The 27,426-nt window shown below is 38.6% G+C and overlaps 2 protein-coding genes across 2 annotated transcripts in view; one reads left to right on the top strand and one right to left on the bottom strand.

The window, feature by feature from the left end:
* Window positions 1–160: 160 nt before the first annotated feature.
* On the bottom strand, window positions 161–11,756 carry LOC125294824 (4-galactosyl-N-acetylglucosaminide 3-alpha-L-fucosyltransferase 9-like). Its single transcript, XM_048243852.1, has 2 exons — window positions 11,622–11,756; window positions 161–2,261 (listed from the first exon to the last, which is right to left on the bottom strand). The coding sequence occupies exons 1-2, from the start codon at window positions 11,622–11,624 to the stop codon at window positions 1,143–1,145; spliced, it is 1,122 nt and encodes a 373-aa protein (XP_048099809.1). The 5' UTR covers window positions 11,625–11,756; the 3' UTR covers window positions 161–1,142.
* Window positions 11,757–21,368: 9,612 nt separating this feature from the next.
* The window catches only part of LOC125295073 (centrosomal protein of 120 kDa), a gene marked incomplete in the record, with an annotated part of 22,318 nt that continues 16,260 nt past the window's right edge, over window positions 21,369–27,426 (top strand). The window contains 10 exon segments of the mRNA XM_048244221.1: window positions 21,369–21,639; window positions 22,191–22,347; window positions 22,443–22,557; window positions 22,757–22,892; window positions 23,485–23,612; window positions 24,253–24,450; window positions 24,933–25,157; window positions 25,528–25,810; window positions 26,006–26,192; window positions 26,360–26,509. Of these exon segments, the coding sequence (XP_048100178.1) occupies window positions 21,573–21,639; window positions 22,191–22,347; window positions 22,443–22,557; window positions 22,757–22,892; window positions 23,485–23,612; window positions 24,253–24,450; window positions 24,933–25,157; window positions 25,528–25,810; window positions 26,006–26,192; window positions 26,360–26,509 (1,646 nt within the window).

Here is a 27,426-nt window from a genome sequence, read left to right as displayed (position 1 = left end):
AATGGGGGTGAAAACAAACAAAACAAAAACATGATGCCTGATGGAGCAGTGAGACTCGCCAGTGTACCCGTAACTTGGCACAGACATTACAAACATGTTTACAAATAATAGTACAAAATAAAAGGGATGATGTAAGACTAATCATAACAACACACACACACACAAGAAAACTTTGTTATTTAATGTTTAAGAGAATCTAGGCACAGAACTTGAACACCTTTCATGTGCGTATGTATCTAGGGCTTTGCTTTGGTCCCCACTGTGCAGTGTGGGACAACCTGAGCTTAGCCTACTGTGGATGACCTCATAGGCTAGTAAATGCTCCAAAAGACGTATGTTTTCCAATAATCATCTTCAAGCATCTTAATCTGGCTTATACTGTCTTAAGTTGTCAATTTAATGAATACTCTGACAATGTTACTAATAGTGCCTGCATTTTTGTCCATTAAAACAGGACTGTTATGGTTTCATCAATCAAGTCATAAATCTGAGGAGGAGGGACAGGCTAGCTCTGTCTTAAAGACATTCAGAGATTATGTAAGCTTAATCAGCAAAGCTAAAATATCATTCATAGATATGTTAAGTCATCTAGGTCAGAGGGATATAGGCTATCCATTGTTGTTTTGCCCAGCACAGGGAAGGAGGTCGGAGGAAACCATTTGTATAGCATACTTGCTTATCTATACATCACATGCTAAAATTAACATTTACCCTATTCCATTTGGTCACTCAATAATGTGACTAAATGTGACCGTATGAATTCGCTGCTCTCTCATTTTCAATTAATAGAACGGTCACGTCAGAGTGACTTCTAGCTGTAAACTTACTGTTGTGTAACAGCATTTAAAGCAATAACTGAAGAGATGTACAGGTGACCAGCATTTGAAGGAACCCCAATGATGTGTGATGAGTCTTTACAGAGAGCAAACTAACTAAAGCCCATACTAGAGGGAGATATGGAGAAACACTTTTATGATTTGTACTTCATATTATATCATCTTAACTTTTTGCATTAAATACATTCAGGTCATGTAAAATTGAAGCTGGCGAGGACTCTGAAAGACTAAAAGACAAAAATCAAAGTTTCGTCCTTTAACTGTTTTTTTATGCATCTGCTAAGAGCTTTTAGAGATCTTACCATCTCATTTCCACTGGTGCCCAGCAATATTTTTATGGAACCACCAGAACAGATCATGGACCACATTATAGGTGTTGTCTTCAGCAATATGGGCACAGGCAGTGCAGATGGGCTGTGTAAATTCATTGTGTGTTGTTAGAAGATGAGGTGTAGCTCTGAAGTATTTCCTCCATGCAAAGTAACGCATATACATGTCTTTGTTCTGATTCAACTGATGCAGGTACTCAGCCAAAGCTTTTGGATTAGGGAAGTCATCCACATGGATGAACGAGTCTGCGGGAATAAACTGTTCACAGTTCTCCCTGGACGCACCTAAAACTACTGGCACAGTCCCACTGACCATTGGTCCATTTAACTTTTCTGTGATGTAGTCCTCATGAATAGAGTTCTCAAAGGCCAGGTAAAATTTGCAGCTAGCAATGGTAGAGTAATAGTCTTCATACCTTAGAAAAGTTGCCCCTGAGACAGCTTGACCATATACTTTCACATCAATATGCTTCTTTAGTTCATGGTAATAGTTCAGTCGGGTTGATGCACCGGTCCCTGGAATGTTATTGCTTGCAATCCAGCAAACAATTTGTTTTTTCTGTGGAAGCACAAATTGTTCCTGACTTCTCACAATGCTCAGTTCATAGCGAGTAGTAATGTCTAAATCTCGTCTGTAGGTCAAAGTGAGATTGAACAATCCATCCAATCCAGCTTTTCTGGCAGTGTTGGTTGGAGATTCAACATTGTACCAGATCCACTTTTGGAATGCTGGTCGTGGATCCTTAGGAAGATTGTTGAGATCCCATGCGATGGTCTTATGATAGAAGACAACTCCATCTGCAGCACGGTACAGGGAGCGATCATCTGTGAGAACGCAGCTGTCTATGTTGAAATAGGTCTTGCAGTCTTTGAAGTCAAATTTGACACCCTGCGGCCACAACCAGATCAAAAGAATGGGTTTCTCTGGCTTTGCCACAGTCACATTAGGTACCTTTGTGAAATAATTTGGACAGACTGTGGATGACTGATTGCCAATGTAGTATAAAAACAGCGGCATAGTTATCAGTCCACAAGCAGCAAAAACGATGAAGAAAAGCACTTTCTTGACGTCAGTGGTCGTAGAAGTCATTGCCAACTGTAATGCAAAATTACATAGAATAAATCATTCACACAAAATGCTGAAGTCAGGTAAAACTAAATTCAAGCTGGAGAAATATAGTATATAAATATAGTACATAAACAAGAGAGGCTATAAGGAAAGCTAAAAAAAAATCAGTAAACACATTATACATTGGCTCATTATACCATTTTTAAGTTCTTCCCATGAAACACTTAAATCTTTAAAGATTGTATACTGCTCAGCCCCATGACACTCAGGTCTTCTCCTTACTCCTTACAGCCCTCCACTTTTAGCTCAGGCTGATGCCACCTATTAGCCCTTGTCAAGTTCCACCTTTCACCCATTTATCTCAATTTTCTGTTTTTATCTGTTTATTTTATTTTAGTTAATTTTACTTCTATTATTTTATTTTTGTACATGTGTCTTCCATTTGTATTATGACCTTTACCACATTTTGTTTTCATTTGGTTTGTTTATCTATTTTACAGTTTTTCACAATTGCTAAAACACTAAACACCATTCTCTGAACCAAATTCTCAGTTGCCTGAACACATTTCTTGAATCGATTCCCCTTTTGGCAAAACCTTTTTTTGGTAACCACAAGTGGCAAAAGGTAAACACAAAGAAACACGCATTAAACACAACAACTCAAAATTGATCACACTTGTTTCAAATGATGTGACACAACCAATATTTTAGAGTGTAAACATGTTGCTGAACAGTGCAGGTTCATATCAACAATGAACAGAATCAGTGAGGCATTCAGAGTACATTGTAGGCTGTAGACTGCAATCTACTTCTCATTTACAGTATTGATATGCCTGTCTTTTCCTGTATACAGGTTTTCACAATTTGAAACCTTCCACCCTTTTCTCAAAACTGCACATAAACCCCCATTCTAAATACTTTATGTTTACTGGATTTAATCTTGAGTGAATGTTGAAACCGATTCAAGAAATGTGTTCAAGCAAGAGTTTGGTTCAGAGAATGGAGTTTAGTGTTTTAGCCATTGTGGAAAAACTGTAACGTATAGCATTTGTGCTTTGTTTGTGTTGACCTTTGCCACTGGTTATTATTATGCATCACATGTGCATCACAATGCAAAATGTGTTTTATTGCATGAGAATGTCTTTAGAGTTTTGCAAAAAGAGTCTGAGATCTGCAAATTGTGTTTCATATGTGAAAACCGTTTAAGGTTTTGCCAAAAGGGTGATCGAGAAATATGTTCAGGCAACTGAGAATTTGGTTCAGAGAATGGAGTTTAGTGTTTTAGAAATTGTGAAAAACTGTAATAGTTTTTTATGAGATGTCAACATCATGGAGTAGCCTAAGTCAAGGTCCCTAGAAAAAAAAACATAATAATATCAACATAATAAACATACATCAACAAAAAACATGGGTAAAAAAAACATGGGTAACACTTTATAATAAGATGCCATAATAATAGCAAACTAGTCATCACCTAACCCTTTGTTAAAATTTGTAAATTGTTACTGAAATATCTATTTGGCAAATTAATAGTTTTCTGTCTATTGCCCCCACAATCCAAACACCCACCACCCCCAACACTCACACATATGGCGAGCCTAATGTGAACATTTATTCTGATATCTTGATATCAAACATAATTGTCATGTACATGTAAGCCATTTTTGTCAACTAGTTAACTAGTGAGCTATGTTTATGTGAACTAGTTAACTAGTGAGGGCCAAGATATGCACACTAGTTAACTAGTGGGAGCCAAAATGCTCACTAGTTAACTAGTGAACACATTTTTTGCTTCACTAGTTAACTAGTGAGAGGCAGATATGTCCACTAGTTAACTAGTGAGGGCAAAAATGCATACTAGATAGCTAGATCAAGGCTTTTGGGCCAAACTAGTTAACTAGTGACAGCAAAAAATGTGCACAAGTTTACTAGTGAAGGCATAACTCACTAGTTAACTAGTTGGAGTAGGTCAATGTCACTAGTTAACTAGTGAACATAAATGGCTTACTAGCTAGCTAGGTGACGGCAGCAGGCTCACTAGTTAACTAGTTGATGCATCCTTTGTCCAAACTAGGTCATAAATGTATACCAGTCAATTAGTTGAAGACAAAATTCATACTAGTCAACTAGTGGCGCAGAATTCAAATTAGGAGGCGGTGAATTCTGGAAATTGAGGCATTTTATTGGCTCCCTATGTCCAAATAGAACATGACAACCAATCACAGCACAGAATTACACAAAATACCACCCACAACATTTGCATGTGGCACACAAGTTAACATGCTGGCCAAAGGAACTTTAGCTAGTAAACTAGTGGCTTCATTGTGACACTTACATGTCAACTAGTGAAGGCAAAACTGCTCACTAGTTAACTAGTGAAGACACAAATGCCCACTAGTTAACTAGTGAGGTCTAAAAAGTGTCACTAGCTTAAATGGACCAATCAAAATCCTTGTTCCGCCTTCTTGATTTGCATGCAAGTGTGCGACATTGCGCACTAGTTAACTAGTGGCCATTGTTACGTTCCACTAGTTAACTAGTGGCACAAAATGCCAGCTGTTTGTGTATTTATTCAAATTCCACTAGTTTACTAGTGTGAGGGGCATTTTTCTCCTGTTAGTTCACTATGGACAGTGTTGTCCTCACTAGCTAACATGTAAGGCTCAAAATGCCCTCTACACTGCAAAAAAATGAATTCTAACCAAGTGTTATTAATCTTATATTAAGATTAAAAAATCTATTTGGTATTATTTTTAGTATGAAAAGACTTACCTAGCGCCCTCTCAAAAGATCATTTTGACTTAATTTAAGAAGACTTTAATTTATTTTAAGGAGTCTTATCAAGACAAATTTACTCAACACACTGGCAGACAAATTTGCTTGTTTTTAGGACAAATTTGCTTAACGCACTGGCAGACAAATTTGCTTGTTTTCAAGATGAGATGTCTTAAAATAAGTCAAACATTTTTTAAATTAAGTCAAATGATTTGACAAGAAAGAGCTAGGTAAGTCTCTTCATACTGAAAACAATACCAACTAGTTTTTTTTTATCTTGATATAAGATTAATAACACTTAGTTAGATTTTGTTAGATAAGCAGTTTTTGCAGTGTGTCTTGTGCGCACTAGTTAACTAGCGAGCTGCTTCACTGCCACACATGCAAACTAGTGAGACTTCAATTGTTCCACTAGTTAACTAGTGGACAAAAACAGTCAGCTTGTTTCTCTTTTAGGTGTAACTAGTTAACTAGTGAACAAAATATACATGCTATTAGTTAATTAGCAAGGCCCACAACACCCTCACTAGTAAACTAGAGGGTATTTTTGCCTTTACATGTTAACAAGTGACCATTTTGGCATCTCACTAGTTAACTAGTGGGGCTGAAATGGCCTTCACTAGTTAACTAGTGGGCGTTTTTGAGCACACTAGTAAACTAGTGACACTTTTTGCACCTCACTAGTTAACTAGTTTAATGGAAATTGCCATCACTAATTCACTAGTGGGTGTTTTGGTGCACACTAGTAAACTAGTGACACTTTTTAGACCTCACTAGTTAACTAGTGGGCATTTGTGTCTTCACTAGTTAACTAGTGAGCAGTTCTGCCTTCACTAGTTTACATGTAAGTGTCACATTGAAGCCACTAGTTTACTAGTTAAATTTCCTTTGGCCAGCATGTTAACTTGTGTGCCACATGCAAATGTTGTGGGTGGGATTTTGTGAAATTCTGCACTGTGATTGGTTGTCATGTTCTATATGGACATAGGGAGCCAATAGAAAGCCTCAATTTCCAGAGTTCTCCGCCTCCTAATTTTAATTCTGCGCCACTAGCTGACTAGTGTGAATTTAGGCTTGAACTAGTTTACTAGTATACATTTATGACCTCACTAGTTAACTAGTTTGGACAAAGGATGCATCAACTATACCACTGAGCCTGCTGCCATCACCTAGCTAGCTAGTAAGCCATTTATGGTTCACTAGTTAACTAGTGACATTGACCTACTCCAACTAGTTAAAGCAACACCAAAGAACTTTTCCTCTGTCGCACGCATTTGCTCATCCAGCACCAGCTTTGCAAATAACAATGTCCACAGACAAGGTAGAATATGTTGCATGATTTTATGAAAGTACAATGTATTACAACATCAGATGCAAGTCAACTTTGTAGTTTCTCATGTCTCATTCCATCGAACTACAGATCCGCTACCCGATCCGGCAAACTTACATAGTGCGGTTATCGCCGATAGAGGGCCACAAAGCGAATGCAGGAAGTGCCTTTCACCCTGTTACGAGTTGATGAACCACTGAAACGATTTTGGAAACATTATTTTAAGGTACAAAAAACTCATTGGTGTTGCTTTAACTAGTGAGGAGTTTTGCCTTCACTAGTAAACATGTGCACACTCCTTCAACTAGCTGACTGGTATGCATAGTAAAATATAGAAGTCTTTAATAGAGCATTTATAGAAGCATTTCAATGTCCACTACTTAACTAGTGAACATGCTGAGCATTACTAGTTAACTAGTAAGATATGAAACATATGAACTAGTTAACTAGAGAGAATTTGGGTCTTACTAGTTAACTAGTGGGCATTTTGGCTGTCACTAGTTAACTAGTTCACACAGAAATGGCTCACTGGTTAACTAGTGGACAGAAATGGCTTGCATGTACCTGACAATTATGCCTGATATCAAGATATCTGAATAAATGCTCAATCGGCTTGCCATACACACACAATCTCTACACAGCCTAAGCCACAACCCACCTCCCCAATCCCTCAATAATCCCTCCCCAATGTCCAATATGCACTTTACATCTTTACAAACACAATTTCATTGCATTTCTTACACCAGTTACTATGGTGTAACTATTATCTTGTGCCAAATATATATTTTAGTAACAATTTCCAAATATTAACAAAGGATTAGGTAATGCCTAGTTTGCTATTTATTATGGCACCTTATTATAAAGTGAAAACTCCAGTAAAACACTCACAAAGGCTGTTATGTTTACAATTATTACACAACTACAATAGTTGGGCCAGCAATGTTGGCAAAAATTCTAGTTGGTATTGTTTTCAGTAGAATGAAACGTATGCTTTCTCGTAAATTCATTTTACTTAATTTAAAAGAGTTTCACTTATTTTAAGATGTCGCATCCTGAAAACAAGCACATTTGTCTATCAGTGTGTTAAGTAAACTTGTCCTAAAAACAAACAAATTTGGCTGCCAGTGCGTTGAGCAAATGTGTCTTGATAAGACTCATTAAAATAAGTTAAAGCCTTCTTAAATTAAGTCAAAATGATCTTTAGAGATTGCACTTACGTGGTAGTGAGTAGAGGGTCCCTAAAGCCAAACCGAAGTATCCCGAGGTCTTTATGTGGTCAGATAGAGTCCAGAATGAATTTCATCAAGCCAGTACCTTTCCGGAAATGTTGCCATCTCGATTGCCAAGTGTGCTCTGGAAATTAACAATTTAATTCGCCGTTAAAAAAAAAAAAAAAAAAAACATAGTCCAGTCCATACAACTTCATTTCAATTTCAAAAGAAATACTGGACTATGTTTTTTTTTTTTTTTTAACGGCGACGAAATTGTGAATTTCCAGAGCACACTTGGCAATCGACTCCTACCGACATTCCCCTAAAGATGGCAGCAAAGATGGCAACATTTCCGGAAAGGTACTGGCTTGATGAAATTCATTTTGGAGCTTTTTTAGTCAGGGGGCCAATTCTGAAAAGGGCTTCCGTTAAGACTTTTTTAGACATGTTTTGGTACAAGCTGTCACCCTATTTTTTTTTTTTTTTTTGGTAGAAGACACCCATAGGTAAGATATTAGGGTGGTTGTCAAGGTGATTTTTTTTGTGACTTGTATAAGCAATTTCAGGCCAATCTTTTGGTTTCCTGCTCAACACTACATGCCAACAATAAATGTTGAATATCTCCACAACCACCAAGGACCATATACATAATAAAGGTATCAAATGAAAGCTAACACTCATGGGCTGAAAGCTAAAGCACACAGTGAACTGCTTAGGTCTGTGCATAAAAGAAAGAATACATTTGGCTAACCAGAAAAGTATCAGCAGGGAATGTCTAATAAGGGGAGAACTTCCACTCTCAGAAAACTTCCGGTTCTGAACTGGTTGCAGTTCCTTCTTTGGTTCCACATGAGGGCGCTCGCAGGCGAGTCCAGAATGAATGGAGGTCTATGGAGCTGTACCCCTCAAAATCCACTTTTCTCGGGTTATATTGTTTTTTCAAGTAACTTGAATATTGTATTCAAAAGGGGAGGCAAATAAAATACACTTGGTTGAGTATTATATTTTTTAAAGTCACTTAATTGCTCTAAAAAGCCTTTCAAACGTGTCAATGATGTCATTCATTAGCACAATGCTAGCGTGTCATGAGCAACAATGACCCAACCTGTAAGAAAACGAAAGGACATGACTCCCGGATTATTTCACTTTTGATTGATAATCCATATCCATTTTGCGAAAAATAAAATAAAATCTGAGGGTTTCAGTCGTTAAATAGGTGAAAACAATACATTTAGCCATGTAGCTCCATAGGACCCCATATTTTGGCCTCGCCTGCGATCGCCATCTAGGTGAACTCTGGTGAACTGCAGCCAAATTCGGTATGTATGGAATTAATAGAGAGTGGGGAGGCTCTCCGTAGACGGGCTCTGGTATTAGGGGTTTGCATGGCGTGTCATCAGATCTGGAAGTCGCCATATTGGAGATACTCGCCTCATTAGAAAGCATTAGGCACTGAAGTAAGTCCCTAACATCGTCAAGGAAAATGGTTAATTATCCCTGTGTTTCAGGTTGTACCAATAGGTCAGACTGAGAAAAACATCTGGTGTAGGTATAGACTTCCAAAATGAATGTGATTGAACAAATATGATGTATGATTTCTGTTAAAATATCAATGCATTTCCGCTGAAGTGTCTATTATATTTTAGTTTTATATATTGTGTTTTCAATGCACATTATAAATAAATGGGACATTTGTTAAGATTTATATCGGCTTTTTAGTTTTTTAGCAAAAGTATTTGAACAAGGTGAGACTGGTGAAATGCACCTTACTGCTGTGGTGTAGTCTAGTTAGCTGTAGTGGGTATACTGTGATCAACCCCAAATGTTAATACCTATCCTTGCCTATTTTAAGTGGGTATACTGACATGGTGATGCTTTTTAAGTGGGTATACTGCATAGTCCTGCATATAACGTAGACTACACCACTGCCACACTGAACAAAGGATTTTCCGTGCATGGATGTTGACCGGTTCTTGGCCCCTCAGCGTATGATGTGGCCCCTTTGTGGCCCCTGTCTCAGAAAAATCCTAGAACCGCCGCTGTACTGTGCAAGACAGCCAGACTTTCTAGAGACAACAAAACAGTTAACCATGCATGTAGCCTAAGGAGTGTCCAAGGTTAGCCATTCATGTTTGGCTTGTTATGATGAGCTATTACGGTTGTTTTGTTGACACTACAACAGGTTAGAATGTGAAAGCCGAAAATATTGTAGGTGTGCCAGACCGACGATTGGATATCACAGGCACACCCGGGCAGATATGGTTATGTTATTTAGCAGACAAAAGCGACATACAATACAACAACAATACAAAGGCAAAGTATCCATGGCTACGCCCAAGGGCCACCAGCCACTATAGATATATAAAATGATTAAAATGTGCACTGTCCAGCTTGATCTAACTATACTGTGTAGCCTACATAATCTGATTTTAATATGTACATTTAACATTTATTTTCTATTTGGTCTGTTATGAAATCATGCGTTGACCCATTTAAGCACAGCTCAGTTTTAAGAAACTTAAATAGGCTACGTGCATGCTTAGCATTTTGTGAAAAGAAATCATTAAGGCTACATTGACAACCTCTTAACCGTGAGCTGCATGTATATTATCTGATTCTAATATTTACAGATATCTAGGTGATGTAAGCAGTTCAGTTTTAAGAAATGTTTAAAACCGAAAGACCATGTTGAATTTTGCTACAATTTATTTCAAAACCGGATTACTCTGGAACAGCTAACTATACACGGGAATGCATTACACCTTTGTGTTTGGTAAGGTCTGCTGTTTATTCTGATATATGGTTTTTCATGTGTTGCGTGAAGAGTGTGTATTCCACCAAGACGAATGGATGTGGAGATGGGCGCAGAGAATAATTATTACATCTCTTATTTTTCTCGCGAACTGTTTATCACAGCAAATAGTGGCTATCTAGCACCGTTTAAAAGCTGAGAAAAGGCTCTTTCGTGTGACACATGTGTGATGAGTAGCCTACTTGTCGAGGAGTTCAACAGAGAAGAATGGGTGAATTTGGACGCACTTCATATGCCGAAGTGAAGCTGAACCGCTGCGCAATGCTGCGCAGGAGACTGCGGCTCACTGGTAGTTATTATAGGTAACTTCAAATCTGCGCGATTTACCCTTATAGGCTACTGCACATTACAAGATCTGTACGAGATGATCCGCAGCACTGAATATTGGTGGGGACATTTCAGTCGTAATTTGATATTGGTGTGGACACGTCCTTTGGTCCCCACGCAAATTTACCCCCATGGCTACGCCACTGCTTTGTGTAATGGAATTGGTGAGTTTTGAAGTCTTGGCTAGGCTTGGCTAACTACGCTTGGCTCTTATGAGGTTCAGGTGGGCAGAAATAGTTCTACCTATTTCATTATTAATGTAAGGAATTATTAAGGATTATTAATGTGATTATTAATGTGAGGGGTTAAATATTAATACTGGATAGGTTGTATGCTTGTACCAAAAAGTGTCCGACAAAGTTTTAATATCAGTTTTGGCCCCCTGACTACTACTTCACATAGCGTCAGGCACTCCAACTGAATTGGCAACATACATGCAAAACTCAGCCCCAAAAAGATATGCAAAACTATCTCAGCAACGGAGAAATTAAACTGGTTCAACTGGACTCAGAGATATGAGGAAACATTTTGTGTGTATTCGCATGTTCGCAGAGGAACAGCACCTATTTTTGCGCAGCGCTAGTTATGTATTTTTAACTGGAGATGTTCAGGACTCTGAACCGCACACCGCGAATCTGCCAATTTCTTTCTTTCCTTTACCGAAATGCATTAAATGAGGATGAGATCGAAGGTGAAATGTAGAATAAGAAAAACAGAAATGCTTCGGACTTGGTGTGCAATTCCTGTGCATAACTTTTCCAAAGAAACTACAGTGTCTGAAGCAGGTGCTGTGCAATTTCAGGCAAACACTTGAAATTGGTATTGAGAACCAATGAGTTAGGCTAAAACAACTGCATTATTTACTGTATTTAAGCATTTGTGACCTATAGACCTAGTGCAGTAGGCTAAGTTTTGTGTATCTCATCACTTACCATTTGCTGAGAAATGCAATGTGTGGTCAAAGCAACAAACACAACAGTTCCAAAGAAGCTGGTCTATAAATGTCCTGGAAGGAAAAAATCTATAGGTACCAAGGTGTAGGTAAATCAATGCCACCAGCTCCTTCACATTGCCACTTATAATCAGCTCTGGTATTCAGGTTGTTCCCGTTGCAGAACAGGTCCAACGAGGAGGAGGCACTAGGTCAAGCCCCACCTCTCTCCTCGCCATGGGCGTAGATTTGCGTGGGGACCGAAGGACGTGTCCACACCAATGTCAAATTACGACTGATTTTATTCTCTGCGCCCATCTCCACATCCATTCGTCTTGGTGGAATACACACTCTTCACGCAACACATGAAAAACCATACAAAACCAGCTCACGGTTAAGAGTTTGTCAATGTAGCCTTAATGATTTCTTTTCACAAAATGCTAAGCATGCATGTATTTAAGTTTCTTAAAACTGAGCTGTGCTTAAATGGGTCAATGCATGATTTCATAACAGACCAAATAGAAAATAAATGTTAAATGTTAAATATAGCCTACATATCTGTACATATTAAAATCAGATTATGTAGGCTACACAGTATAGTTAGATCAAGTTGTTGGACAGTAGCACATTTTAATCATGGATAGTTGGACAGTAGCACATTTTAATCATTTTATATATCTATAGTGGTTGGTGAAAGAGTTGAGTGGCTTTTTTTTATACGCTTTTTATACAATAGTATCGGTATCCGTTTTAAACGTGTAAGATACGGCTACATCGATACGCCCCGTATCGGAAAAAAACTGAAATGAACCGGTCGTTATATCGATTTACTAACAACATTTTCTGCTCGCTCAGACTCTCATTTACGTTCCAAGCAGCGCGTCCGTCCCACTTCCGGTTTTGAAACGATATGTGGTACGGAATTGTGGGTAATGCAGTTCGTTTTTGGTTACATTCATTGCCTAAAGTTGTCAAATGACCTCATTACCCATACATCTACTGCAACTTAAGGATGTGACAACTTGCACTCGGTCGGCTTTTGTTTTTCGAAATCCAGCGCGAAATTAAACACTTATAGCATTCCTAAACAGCAACGATAGTCTGTAGAGTAGCCTTACCTTTGATGAAGGGATTTCCTTAATGTTAAATAATAATTTGGCCCTGGCTGCTAAAACGATGCACAAATTATTAGCCAATGATTTTGTTAATATTCACTCAGACTTGTGGCATTATAGGTTTCTGCATTAGGTCTACTTTTGGAACAAAATAAGCCCAGAGAGTTTTGATTTGTAGACCTATTTTATTCTTGTAGGGTAGGCTAGGCTATATAAGAAAAGGCCAAGAGTTTCTTAAGCACTTTTATTTTGGTATTGTCTTACCTCAACAAGGCTACAGCTCCATGAAAACAATCAGATATAACAATAAAATCTGTGAAAGATCTATAAAGTCTATAAAAATGTATTTTTATGTTGTATTTGGCTGCTGTGTTTGACTGAAATGTAGACTATTCTTTTTTCATTTCAATACAGTATATGAAACAAACCTCAGTTTAGATAATCATATTCACACATTTTTTTTGCCTAATTGACAACCGTGACCATGATAATTGATAATATAAAATTAATGTGCACCATGAGCAAATGATAAAAAATCTTTCAGAATGCTTTCCATTCTTGAACTGCATCGAATTGCATCGAATCGTACTGAATCGTTTTTTATAAACATGTATCTTTTCTTGTATCGAATCGTGCCCATGTATCTAGATGCGAATCATATCGTCTTTTACATGAGAGATTCACACCCCTAGTACTAATCGGTACTTCAAGGGTACAACCCCAGTGAAAATTTAAGGTGGTACAACTAAAATATATGCACAACCAATAAGTACATTTAAATGTTTATTCTGGGGGATATTACACACAATACTCCACATGAATACAGGTACAATAAATGTTAACATGTTCATATTAAAAACACATTCATATCAAAACATCAAAGTATCTTATATCCATATCAATATACATATTCACGTAAAACATGTTATGACTCTTAATGTAAGTGTAAATAATAAAACACTTTGGTTTACAATATTTTGCCTGAGTAGCCACATTGTGTTTATATGCAGAAAGAAAAAATATATTAATTTGCACGATAGCACTAATAACACCTTTATATGATCTATAAAATACCAATATTTGAGTTAGTAATCACTCCAACAGACCTTGTATGCTTTCAAGTTCATGTTAAAGGAATTATCCGGAGTAAAATGCACTTTAGATCAATTTACGGATGATTGGGAGTACATACGTTGAGTTGACATCAAAATCATGTCATTCGGATGTGTTTTGAGAAAGTTCGATTTTACCGTTTTTAGTCAAAACTCATTTCGCCGCTACAAAACGCTATTTTTATACCTCTTCTACAGTTCCAAACAACATTACACTTACGTGGTAGTGAGTAGAGGGTCCCTAAAGCCAAACCGAAGTATCCCGAGGTCTTTATGTGGTCGGATAGAGAGTCGAGAATGAATTTCATCAAGCCAGTACCTTTCCGTAAATGTTGCTGCTGCAGCTGGCGTCTTTAGGGGAAAGTCCGTAGGAGTCGATTGCCGAGTGTGGCGTAACACGCTCTGGAAATTCACAATTTCGTCGCCTTTTAAAAAAAATAAAAAATAGTCCAGTCCATACAACTTCATTTCAATTTCGAAAGAAATACTGGACTATTTTTTTTTTTTAAAAACGTAACGCATGCGCTATGTGTGCACACTCACAGTTATATATATATAAAAAAAAAATGCATTGACCATGGTGACAAGAAGTCCTCCCGGAGTTGTGCCTTTTATCATTACTTTCAGTTACAATAACTTTGTACACAGAGGAAATAAGCGAACAGCTACATGCAAGGTGCGTGGCAAGGTGCGTGGTATGTATCAAAATAAAATACTGTATTTTTGTATTTAGAAAATAGCCTACTCAAAATACTTTTCAAGGAAGTATAGGAAGCACTGCAAAAAAGCTTTTTTTATCCCAAACATTTAGCCTATTAAAACTATATAGTAAAAAACAATACAATTTAGCCCCTGTCGTACCGTATGCAAGTTCATGTAGTGTGATCAGAATTAAGAATAATTCAAGAATTTACATTTACATTGTCATCTAGCTGATGCTTATCCAAATGACTGACAGAGCTTTCAATTAACCACATTATAATCAATAGGCCAAAATCATAATTGTGTATCTGTGCCGAAATTTGTAATTCAAGTCCAGTGCAGAACTGAATAAGAAAATCACACGGCTATGTATCTTGAAGTTCCAGTATGTGAGAGACTTGATGTGCCTCAATATCCAACCTCAAGTATGCAGCTAATAAGGAAATAGAATTGTTATTTAATTAAACAAGGTGAACTTCTCCCCACTGTGGAATGCAGAAAAGGATGCTACAAGGAAGGGAATTCCAACACACTCAACACCTTACCATCTATTGATGTCATTGTGGTTGAGATATCTGACATTTTTCTGTTGAAGATTGGCATGGAGACAATGGGACATGGTTGCCTTTGTCAGTGTCCTTATGTGAACTTGCAGAGGTAAACTTGCTCGTCTTTACTTGCGTACGACTTCACACCAGTGCTTCAGACCAGAGCTGATGGTTCAGCAATAGCCGTCACTGAAAAGCTGTAAGTGTTGTTGAACACAGCTGTTCTCACATTAGCTGATTGCGATAAACATAAACCATTGTTGCCTAATTACCAATTATTCATTACACCTGTGTGTAGTATCTACTTTTTTTGTGTTTTTCACATATAGTATTTTGCCGTATTTTTAAAATACAAAAATACACACCAATAAAGTATTTTGATACGAAATACAGAGCCATTTCCTTCAACCCAATGAAATACAAATGACAAAATACTATTTTGCATTTGAAATACATATTACATGTTTCAAAAATACTACCCATCCCTGGGAACAGGCAGATTACATCTTTATAGTCGGCCATATGATGACATTAATAAGAGTGCAATGAGCTGCATTGAGCATAATAAACTGCATTTAGAATTCCAAATCCATATTTCTAGATATTTTGGTAAAAGTAACTTAAAAGTAATACAATAGTAGTGTAATGCCTTACAATTCAGAGACAGTAATATTATAATGTAATGAATTACTTTGAAATGTCAGTTATAAGTAATACATAATACATTACGATTTTGAAGTAACTTGCCCAACACTGATCTTAACCAAATACATTGCTATTGGACAAAAAAAAATCTAAAAGTTGTCTGTATTATTATAATTTGCATAATTCAGCAGTGTTCTATGGAATTGAAGCCGCCGAGGCGACGCCATCTTGGAAAATTTGCAACCAATTTGAAGTGCGGCTGCGCAGCAGAAGTTGAAGCATGCGCAGTGAAGAGGAGTCAGCGGTCAGGCACGCGCCCACTCAGTTGCCACTCAGCGAAGTTAAACACGCCTTTGTCAAGTGAAACCCCCCCTTCTCCTTTCCACAACAAGGGTCGACTCGGGCCGAAGGCTAGCTGGCTGGATGAATTTTGCGGCTGTGAGTTAACTAAACAGTACAAACAACAATCAGTTTGTTCTTGTCTGGTAAGTGTTGCGTATCAACTGAAAAGTTTTTTTTTTGTCTATTGTTCTTAAATATGTCTAAGAGAGCTTATTATGTTCATTATAAACTGTGAGAATTTAGTATGGTGAATACTAATGAGCCAACAACAGAAATACGGACAGCGAATTACATGCTAACGTTAGCAGCTACATTAACGTTACCGTCAACGGGAGGTTAAGTTAGTCGTTGAAGTGAAGATTAGCACACAGCTCCCGTAACAGTCGATGCATGATATACTTGGTTTTATTAGTTGTTGCTGTTATCAAATATCTCAATCTTAATGTATGCCATCTCAACATGGAGTAACCATTGACTGACTGTACATGGGGATAAATAACACTAAACAGTCAGTACAGTATATGATGTGATAAAGCAACGGTATGATGTGATAAAGCAACGCAAGTTAACGTTAACGTAATGTGAAGCATGGACCTCATCAACCCGTCATGTTAATGTAACTACTAGCCAGTTTGCCAGCGTTGCATTTTTTCTAACGTTAACGACAGACACCTCTGTTAGAGCTACTTCTGTGATGGTAGGTCGGTAGCATAGACTGTAAAAAATAGGTCGGTAGTTGTAGACCGCATAAGTGAATGATCGATAAATGAAACGCCTGCATTAAACACTACGCCAAGAACCAGTCACTTCCCAGGGATATCGGTGAACATTTGAGAAAGACCTTAGTTTATCATCTAACGTCCATGATCAGTCATACTGATAACGTTATTTTTCAAGCTGACGCAAGTTAATAACATTCCCACCGCATATTTAAATGTGTAGTTAACATTAGGTAGGCTGTGAAGTTTATTGCACACATATATTTAATTAATTGGTATTACTAGTGGTGTTGAGTGCCTGATTAGATGCTTTGTAATGTTGCAAAATTGTCTGACTAACTTTATTGTAACTTTCCTTTTTGCAGGTAAGATGGCTGAATGTACTGGAGGTGGCAGCAAGGTGGTCTCCATGGTCTACATTAGTCTGCAAGCAAGGGAATGCCTACGTGAAGTGGTTTGGCTAGGGTGGTCTGAGGTGGCATGTCCTCCTCCTTTCTGCAAGTCCCCTGACATCCATCTCCCTGACATCCTTCTGAAAACACATGACTTTCAATAACTTGCGTGGCACCAAGAAAGGTCTGCCGCTGCTCTGAACCTTCTGTTAATGTGACATCATTCATACTTGAGGCTGTACACATCCCTTTGTTTCTATTTTCTTTATTGATGTCACCCAAACTTCAACTTTCTGTATGCCCCTGAACTCACACAAATTGTAAATTGCAATGCGCCATTTAACCAGTGGTGTAGTCTAGTTAGTTAGTTGCAGTGGTGGGTATACTGTGAGCAACCCCAAATATTATTGAATACGTATCCTTGCCTATTTTAAATGGGTATACTGAGATTATGCTTTTTAAATGGGTTTACTGTGTAGTCCTGTGTCTCACGTAGACTATACCATATTAAGGTATTTAAGTATTTATACTTAAATACCATATTGGTATTTAAGTCAGAGGCCATTGCTTAGTATTTAACTGTAGCCTACACAAAGATGTAGACGTTACAAGAATATTAATATCAGAATAATTATTGGTTGATACTAAATCAATATTGAATGTTTTTTTTTAATTTCTTTTGTGTGATATATCATTCAGAATGTTGCAACATGACTGGTCTTCAATCAGCCAAAGAGGACACATCGTAACTCCTTTCCTAGTTACTCTCCATTGGCTCCCTACAGTAGCCAGAATTAAATTTAAATCTCTCACTTTGGCCTATAGGACACTGACTGGATCTGCTCCTTGTTATTTTAATTCAATGATCAAGATATACATCCCCAACCGCCCACCGCGGTCTTCTGATGAGCTGTTCTGTTGTGTCGACCAGTCTTAAACGCTAGGTCAAATTCAAGACTCTTTTCCTCAGTGGTTCCATGTTGGTGGAATGAGTTGCCCAGTGCTCTTCGTTCTTGTGATAGTTTTGGTCTTTTTAAGCACTTCTTATACATTATGGTTTGTATGCAGTAGTACTGTTTTATTTTCATTATAGGCTGTTGATTAATTTGACATTTGTTTATTATTGATATTCTCCTTAATGTAGTCTTACCATGTTATTGTTATTATATTATTGATTGAATGGGCATTATTATTTAATATTGCTTTCCCCCCTCATTTTCATTGTTTATTTCATTAGGCTATTGATTGATCCCTGTTTTAAATGTTATATTGTTTTGTATTTGTTAAAGGTAACCATAACCATCATCATAATGTAGTATTTTCTTATGCACTTGAAACAAAGAATAAAAATGTTTCTTTAAACGTAGTACCACTTTAAACACATCACACACTGAACAGCAAAGTAGCTTCCTGATTATGTGTAAAATGTTTACAGAGTATCCTGATGTAGTAGGTCCATGTTCTCATATTTTTACAGCTGACATGAAGGCTGCAATATTACATTTTTGATTTATAATGGAGCACCCTCTCTGACTAGCAAGCCTGTGGTAGAGGCATACGATTACAGACATATTGAGAGAGCCTATCAATGAGTTGTCACAGTTTTCAATTTAGACGTATTATTTTGAAATGATGCACGCCTACGGAGGATTACACATCACTGGCAAGACCTGATCAAATCATACCAATGCAAAATGCTTCTCCAGCAGTGCAATCGCAGGTAACAACGATACCTTAACGCATTTTCAGATACCGCTGTTCTGAGCATACTAAGCATTTGTAACTTTGAATCCCTCCTCACGTTAAGCTATGGTCCAATAATGTGTTAATGTGTTAGACGTTAAAACATAATGGACAAAGCGTCGTGTCTGCAGCCAGCCAGCTGTCAATCATAGGTGTAAACACGCCCTTTTTAGATTTGTTAATATAACATTAAAAAAAAAAATTTCAGCGAGAAAAGAAAAAATTGTGTGTATTGAAGCATCTTGAAAACTATTTTTTCAATAAAAGTTGTAGATACAAAAATAGTTTTAGGTGAGAAAAGTGACACGGAAAGTTGGCTACTTGGCCATTGAAATACATGGGGATGGGCGGAGTTACACATTGTACTGCAACCAGCCACCAGGGGGCTCTGGACTAGCGCTCGCATCACTCTTAACAGACGGCACACTGTCCAGTTCTATATATACAGTCTATGTTCTAACTAGATAAGTAATGACAAACAGGATGTTCTGGTGAACATAGGCAACTCAACTAATTCATTTTCACCTAAACAAAATGACAGTGCTGAGAGTGACCATGCTTACTGCATGTATGCACATACCAGGCTTCTTTCACCTGCACTACCGTTGATATTAAACCAGCCTTTCAGGGAAGTTAGCAAGTATGTATGGCTAACAGTGCTAGGATGCTCATATATCTATGGGCTAAGCTAGTTAGGATAATGATTGCTAGTGAAAGTTGGCTTCCACAAAAACGTAACATCGACATGGGAAATGACATGGAAAAGTAGATAAAACACACACACAAATCATTTCCTTACTATTTATCACGATAGTCATGCATTATTGAAGGAGTTTGAACTCCATTTAAAATATCTGAATTCATAGCTAACCTAGGCTAAGTTGCTAGCTAATGCTAATGTTAGCCTTTAAGCCAACAATCTAACTCCATTACTGTAACAGTAGGCTATTTACAATTTACAAACCGAATTTCGATAAATTGCAACTACACCTTACCTCTGAATAGCTTTGCCTCCTCTTCCACAAAGATTATTCCATCCTGCACATGTGTTTTCTCACACCAAGCCAAAGATCACAATCTTTGACCAAGCTCCTCACTGAAAGTTGAGCCATTCCTTGATGAGTGAGATGAACAACGTTAAGGGGAAAAATAACAGTTGCTCCCGTCCCGAATCTCCTCCCTCAACAACTTTTGAGTGACAGGCCATGTACTTTTTGTAGCCTAGGTACAAATATGGTCCCTTTGCGAAAAGGTACATTAATGATCCAGGAACTGTACATATTAGTACTTTAGGGGCTCAATTTTGTTCCCTTTAAGGTACAGGGTCAAAAGTTGTACCTAAAAGAACAAAAATGTACCCCAACCGTACCGCTATTTTTGAGAGTGTAATGCAATTCAGTGAGACAGTTAGAATGCCTTTCAGCGTGACTTATTTTTGTGGAAAACATGTGCTGGACTGGGCGGCGGTCATATTTTGTACCGCTCTGCGGTACATCTAGTTTTCCATTATTCAGTAATGACTTGACCAAAACAAAATTCAAGTGAATGTAAATATTTTTATAAAAGTGTTCCATTCCAGTGTTAACCTGATTCAAGTGGATCTGTGTTTCATATGAAATGTATCATTGTTAAATGTAAATATAGATCAGCACTTGCCTTGCAGTAACAATGAATTTATCAACATTCTTCTCACCACTGATAATGTGATTTGGACTTGAGACTGTATTTTGCTAGTGTTCTGTTTTCTTTCATTTTGGACACCTCATAGATTGAGTGACAGAACACCCTAACTTGTCATAGCCTATTATATTTACATATTTGGTATTGTTGGATTCAGTACAACCCCACCTTTCCCATAAGCCATCATATGTGTTTCTATGATAATCCCTGGTAAAGCAGCTACAAAGTAAATGAAAACATTCTGCATAGATATTCATTTTTTGTCCGCTTATTTTAGGTGTATGTTTACATGTCTCTATTCATTCCATACATCAAGATATTCACATCCAGTCTTTTCTAGTAGGTAAAGCAACTTCCTGACTATAAACATGCCAAGTTTCAAAGCTCTCAGAGCTTGTGTGATTGATCTGCACTAGTTTATATGCCTTAACTCCCATACGGACAGGCTATATTTTAGTCCTTTTTTGGTTTTGGGGTGTATAACAATATCTGTTAATTTAACAATCTTAGCAGTAAAATATTTTAGCTAAGAATCCATTTCATATATGGGAGACCTTAGAGATAAGGAAAAACATTGTTGCGTTTAGTTCTACCTCCGGTAGGGGTATCTTAAAAATGTGGAGCCATGCATCTCCTAAATGTAGGAAAAGGGCCGAGCCTACAAACAAAACTACATTTCCCTGTCCGCTCCACACGTTGCAACTGGAAAACGGAAGTTGAATTGTTTTGAATCTATCAGAGGCGGCGGCGGTGAACGAAAAGCTGTTGTTGACCGTGAAGTGAAGTGGTACATGACAGGGTGGTAGGCCACGATGTAACTCCAACCCCATTGTGAAATGTTAATTATCGAGCCTACTGTCACTTAGCATAGTTAGTTTTTAAACCCAATTTAAAGGTTTGAATAATCTAAAGTAGCAACGTGAAACAACTTGAGCGAAGTTAACCTATGAATGGATGCTAGCTAATTTAGCTATGGCTTCTAAATCCGATCATCTTCTCATCGTTGTGTCTATTCTCGAAGGTAAGCACCTTTACTTGTTTGACATTTGACTTTTAGCTTGGAAGACAAATCACAGACACTGTTTTAGCTAATTGTTTTTTATGTTTAATGCCCGTTGTAGTTGTCCAAGTCCTACAATGCAGTAACTTTGCTGTAATTTGGGATAACAAGATACGTAGACATGGATAAGCAAGCTAACGTTAACGTTATTCCAACGCTGATATGTTTGGCGTCTGTTGTCAGTGGTTTCCCAGCAGGTTGGATTTATGCGAGTCAGTTAGCAATGTTTAGGTTGGAAACCACGACGGAACATTTTCCAGTGACTTTAGACTAATATATTCCATGTGTCGGATTACAAGTAACCCACCGGAGGCAACTTTATTCTATCAATTTCTCATTAAGTGCCTCGATGTGATGCTTTCATAGCCTAACACGGCACTGAAGTGATGTAATGTTAACTATCTTACGCACTTGTGTTATATATCGCAGTTTTAAATGTCTTGCACACAACTGCTCTTAATTCTTTCTATGAACGCAATTAGTTTGGTTTGTTTTCTCGTATCTTCGTGTAGGTCGTCACTTTCCCAAGATCCAGCGTCATACTGTAATAGTTCAGGCCAAGTTTGACGGCGAACAGCTTTCCACAGATCCCGTGGATCATAAGGAACAACCGCAGTTCTGCACTGAGTTGGCCTGGGAGCTTGATCGCAGGACTCTGCACCAGCACAGGTTGCTAGATGCAAACATTTGTTTTTGAAGGGAATGTGTTTTGTTCTGGATAAGCCAATGTTATTCAGAGTTTAACTGGTTCACCTTTCCCTTAGACTCCAACGTACACCCATCAAATTGCAGTGTTTTTCTGTGGACACAACCACTAACCAAAGAGAGTGTGTAGGGTACATAATTCTTGACCTCAGATCCATCCAGGAAATCAAACAGGTATGTCTTTGTTGCTGAACTGAATTAATATATCATTACTGATAAACATATAGGCCCATCTGTGCTAAGCAGTGCCCCTGATGCTACCACAGGCACTAATATGTTGAGTCTGTGACAACTTTGGATTTGGAAAACTATGTTTTTAATTACATGGAGAAATGTATTTGACTTGAAGAAGACCTCTAATGTCATCTCTCAGCCTCCAAGGTGGTTTCCTTTGCTAAGCAGCAAGTACACCAAGCTAAAGCCAGCAATATTGCTGTCCATGGTGTTGGAGAATGATGAGAAGCAAAGCCCGGAGTCCTTTAAGGCCAGGAAGGCCCCACCAAGACAAGGTGTCCAACCTATTATATTTTCAGGTGTCTGTATATATTCTAGTAAAGCATTACAAAAAGTACGTAGTCTTGCCCAATGCATCCTCAGCTCACTTTTTCTCAGTTGCTTTTTATCGCTCAGAGCATTTCTTAGATGAGAATTGAAATCATTCATAAAAACGTAACCCATAGTCTGAATCAGACAATACTCACAGACTAAACTGTTATACAACATGACATTGGGACTATCTTGAGCTTTTGCAGGTATTCCACTGTGTGGTACTTTTTGTGCAATATTTTTGAAAATTGTGCAGATGTAAGACCACAGTATGCAGTTCTAATAAATTATTTATGGATTGTCTGTAAAGACAACACAGAAACGCAAATGTCCATATTTGTTTTCCGAGCTGATCTCATGAACACACTTTTTTTGGAAGTCAGCGTTTTTCAAGTCAGGTCTTCAGAGTTTACCGTCATCATGAACGCAGCTTAAGATTTTGTTTCACAATGACCTTTTTAGTGCCGTACACAACTACATTCTTTTGTAGTAGTTTCTGCAGTCATGTTTACTATGTCAGTGATTGACTTGTTTCTCTCTCTCTCGGGTCTCCAGTGCCGGTGGGTAAACTGCAGCTGGTTCTAAATGAAGAGGAGGGCTTTCATCAGCTCGGCCCTGCAGACAGCTGCTCAGAGCTCTTTGTTCTCTCTGTCACAGTGGCATGTGCTTCCAAACTTGAGCAGGTAGCCACCACTCTTTTACCTTCTGTCCCAGCCTGTAGCTGCTTTCAGACCTACGTGGAAGTCCGCATGTTCAGCGGATGCCAAGCAGTTGGGCCGTATATATGAACAACATAACCGGCCATTTGGAATTCCGAACTTAGCCGGCTGTAACACTACTCCCCTCCTAGTATTTCCGACGGACATTATGTAAATGATTTTGTTAATGTGCGTCGGTGTCGTTCACACATATGACCGCATAATGTCAGCATGTTGGCATCATATCTGAATTACCCGAAGGGATGGACCTCCGTTGGACAAAGCTCTGCATATACTGCGAAGGACATGTCTGAAAGCAGCTTGTTGAACTTGTTGTTCAAGGATCATTAATCCCATTCATGCAAAACAAAGAAAATGCAAAGATGTGTGTGTTGCTGCTTTCTAGAATGTTCAACTAAACTGGCCCATGTTCTAAATTGTGCATTATGCCATTTCCAGCAGATACCAACATTTTGGACCTTTTACTATTTTTGTGTAAGATCAACAAGCCAAATAACGGCAATTTAGTTTAGACACTACCTTTAGCAGGAGCCATTGCCTTGTGTCAGCACATACTTTGTATGTTTACAGAAAATATGAATTTTCTTGTCCTCTTGTACTTCAGCTAATAGGCAGAACAACAGAGCTCTCCAGGGAGGGCGTGGACTTTTTCTTCTACTACACACTGCTGGGTAATGACATCACCAGTGAGCCATTCCAGAATGTGATGAGCCCTAGCTTTGAGCCAGAGAGAGCCTCCGTGCGCATCCGCAGTAGTGAGAAGATCCTGCGAGCCTATCTCAGCCAGCAGCCCAGTCTGGAGGTAACAACATGGAAGGGAAAGCAAGTGGATCACTATTTTGATTTCTACTGTTATTATACAAGACATAGTGCATTTAGGATTTTTGTTGTGCCAAGGCATATTTTTGCCTTGTCTTAGGAACTTTCTGTGATGTAGGCCAAAAGAATGTGCACTTGAATGTCTTTCCATTAACTTCACAGTGTGCTCTGTGTTGTTGAGCCATGTCTCTTTGTTCTCCCTCTATGTTGGTTCCAATACCTAGTTAAGCTGTTTAGAACTATTGTTTTGTCTACTCCTTAATGCACTCAATCTCAAAACAGCTTTTTGGGGACTGAACATTGCAGGGGCTTGCCAGGTAGATGGTGACTTGTTAGTTTGGAAATGTTTTGCCAATCATTCAAATTCATTACAAGAGAATTAGTGTGTTTCAAGTTGGTTGTTGTGTTTTATAAGGCATGCGTGTGTTTGCATGTCTGTGTTTGTGTTTCCCCATTTCATCTCAGATCCACCTGTGTTGTGGAAGCCACTCTCTGGGCAGTGCTGAGGTGTCCCTATCCAGCCTCGCCCTGACCAGTGTCTCCGTAAGCACACAGCCAGCCACTGTGGAGGGAGCGTTTGTCCTGCAGTCCCCTGCCCAGGCCAGGCCCCGTCTGCCCAGTGTTCCCACAGACCTGCAGCCTACAGTGGGGGTGTCTGTCACCCTCAGGAAGGAGACGGCTAACCCGCAGGTACCCATGCAGCAGCAGACACACTCTGGGTCACTCCTGCCTGGTGCCTCTGCCTGTCTGGGATTGTGCCACTGTGTTCTTTCATAGTTTTACTTGAGACTTTTCATTGTTTTTATTATATAGATATACACACACAAACTTTATCCCGAAGGAAACAGTAAGTGGAAGTAATGCAGTGAAATTGATGTTATGGTCGAGTGTATGCCATTAAAGGAAGTACAAAAATGTAATGTAAAAGATATTACCAGTGCAATAATAAAAGTACTGTATTTTATAAAATCCGAAAAGCTGAACTGCAATATAAAAATGAACTAAACAAATCCTTGATACAAATATAAACAAACACTAAAAGTTTGGTTTGATCTGGTAGGCAGCTGGCCGGGAGAGTGGTGATGGCCTTCGGACGGGCAAAGATGCTGTGCCTCGTGATGGGCCCCCATCACCTGCCCCCGTGGCCCCCTCTACTGCCCCTGCTCCAGCCCTGGCACCTCCCACTGATGAACAGCGCTTACGGTCACCCTCACCTGGCCAGAGCACACCTGGTGGTGGTCACAGGTCAGTGAGTCCAATCAAAGGAGGCGCCCACACAGAGAGTGATGCTGAGAGCCTACAAGAGGAGGAGGAGGAGGAAGAGAAGCGGCCAACACTGCCTGGTAGTAAGCTTCACATGTAGCATACTGGAGAGTGATTACGATGTACTTTTGTAACACATTTATTGGTTTATTTCAATTACGCTTTTCCCATTGTAGTCTAGAGCAAAATATGGTCATTAAAAGACTGTGTCATTTGTTTAACTTTATTTGTGTATAGTTGGAATTTACTCTCAATCTCTGGGATGTTTTTGTTAGAGCCAAAGCTCTCCCCTCCAGCGGCTGCCGCCGCAAAGAAGAATCCAGAAGCAGAGCTCGTCTCCTCAGTTTCAGTGTCAGCTCCAAAGGTTTCCATCCCAGCCTCAGCTCACCACTACTGCTTCTCCATGGACCTGCGCAGCATCCGAGACCTCAACACTGGATTTCCTGTCAACTGCACCCTGAGGTGTGTGCTTGTGTAGTGTTCTTCATTTACTTGGTTCACTACGCAAACACATAATCACATAACTATATAGTTATTATTGTGATATGAAAAATGCTTATGATATAGAAGAGCGATCATGATGATATATAATATAATTAATGTAGTGTATGGTTTCCTCTGGTGCTTAGGTATGCGTACCAGTTCTTTGGCAGCGCAGCCCCCATAATGACCAGCCCTCCCGTGGAGGTGAAGAGGGGCACCGAGGTCTTCCTGCCCCAGTCCTACTGCGCCTTCGACTTTGCTGCCCTGCCACACCAACTCCAGGACACCTTCCTCAGGTAAGTTAAACACCAAATCAACCCCTTTGTTTTTACAACAATGTGGTGAGGTGTGATGTAGCACACATCGTCTCAGGTCATGTCTTAGGGCATGTCATGGTCAGGTCTCATTGTCATGGTCTCAGGCAAGCAAGAATATGCCTTACTTGTTTGTGCAATGATTTGCGGAAATATATCTATATATTTGATGATGCTGTCAGGCAGTTGTTCAGTGCTGATATTGTACTTGTAGTTGAATTGTAGAATTATTTTATGTCGTAACATACATTATCTTTAGACAATTTTTCATAAATGTTCCTTTTATGGATCAATATACATGTAGATAAAGTGTTTTAGATAATGTTTTTCTAGCCTTCCACACTGCAAAAACTGCTTATCTAATACAATCTAACCAAGTGTTTAATCTTATATCAAGATCAAAAAATCTAGTAGGTATTGTTTTCAGTATGAAGGGACTTACCTAGCGCTTTCTCGTAAAATCATTTGACTTAATTTAAGACGAGTTTGACTTATTTTAAGATGAAAACAAGCAAATTTATCTTAAAGGAGAAATCGTCGATTTTTCACATAGATCTCTGTTTCTCGGTCACCGAGTACTGTCGGTATGAAACAAAACAAAAACAATCAGTTTTACCAAGCTTGAGTTGCTATGGCCAACAGCTAAAGTGGCCAGGCAGCTACAGCGCTACACACTTTCTCTACAAATGGAAGCTGTCCCAACACATAAACAGTTAGTGAAAGTATTATACTGCACAATACACCACATATGCAGAGTATGGCGATTATGGCGATTATGCCACATGTCTGAGGCTAATAAAGATAGAGATGTTTAAACTGATTTCTTTTAAATGGTTAAATGGACCTTTGCGGCCTCAGACAGATTTATTGTTATTTCTGGTCAAAGAAATGGTCCTTTT

Source organism: Alosa alosa, chromosome 5, assembly GCF_017589495.1.
Source record: "Alosa alosa isolate M-15738 ecotype Scorff River chromosome 5, AALO_Geno_1.1, whole genome shotgun sequence".
Lineage (NCBI taxonomy): Eukaryota > Metazoa > Chordata > Actinopteri > Clupeiformes > Clupeidae > Alosa > Alosa alosa.
Note: the sequence above shows the minus strand (reverse complement) of the source record. Positions and strands in the feature narration are given on the sequence as shown.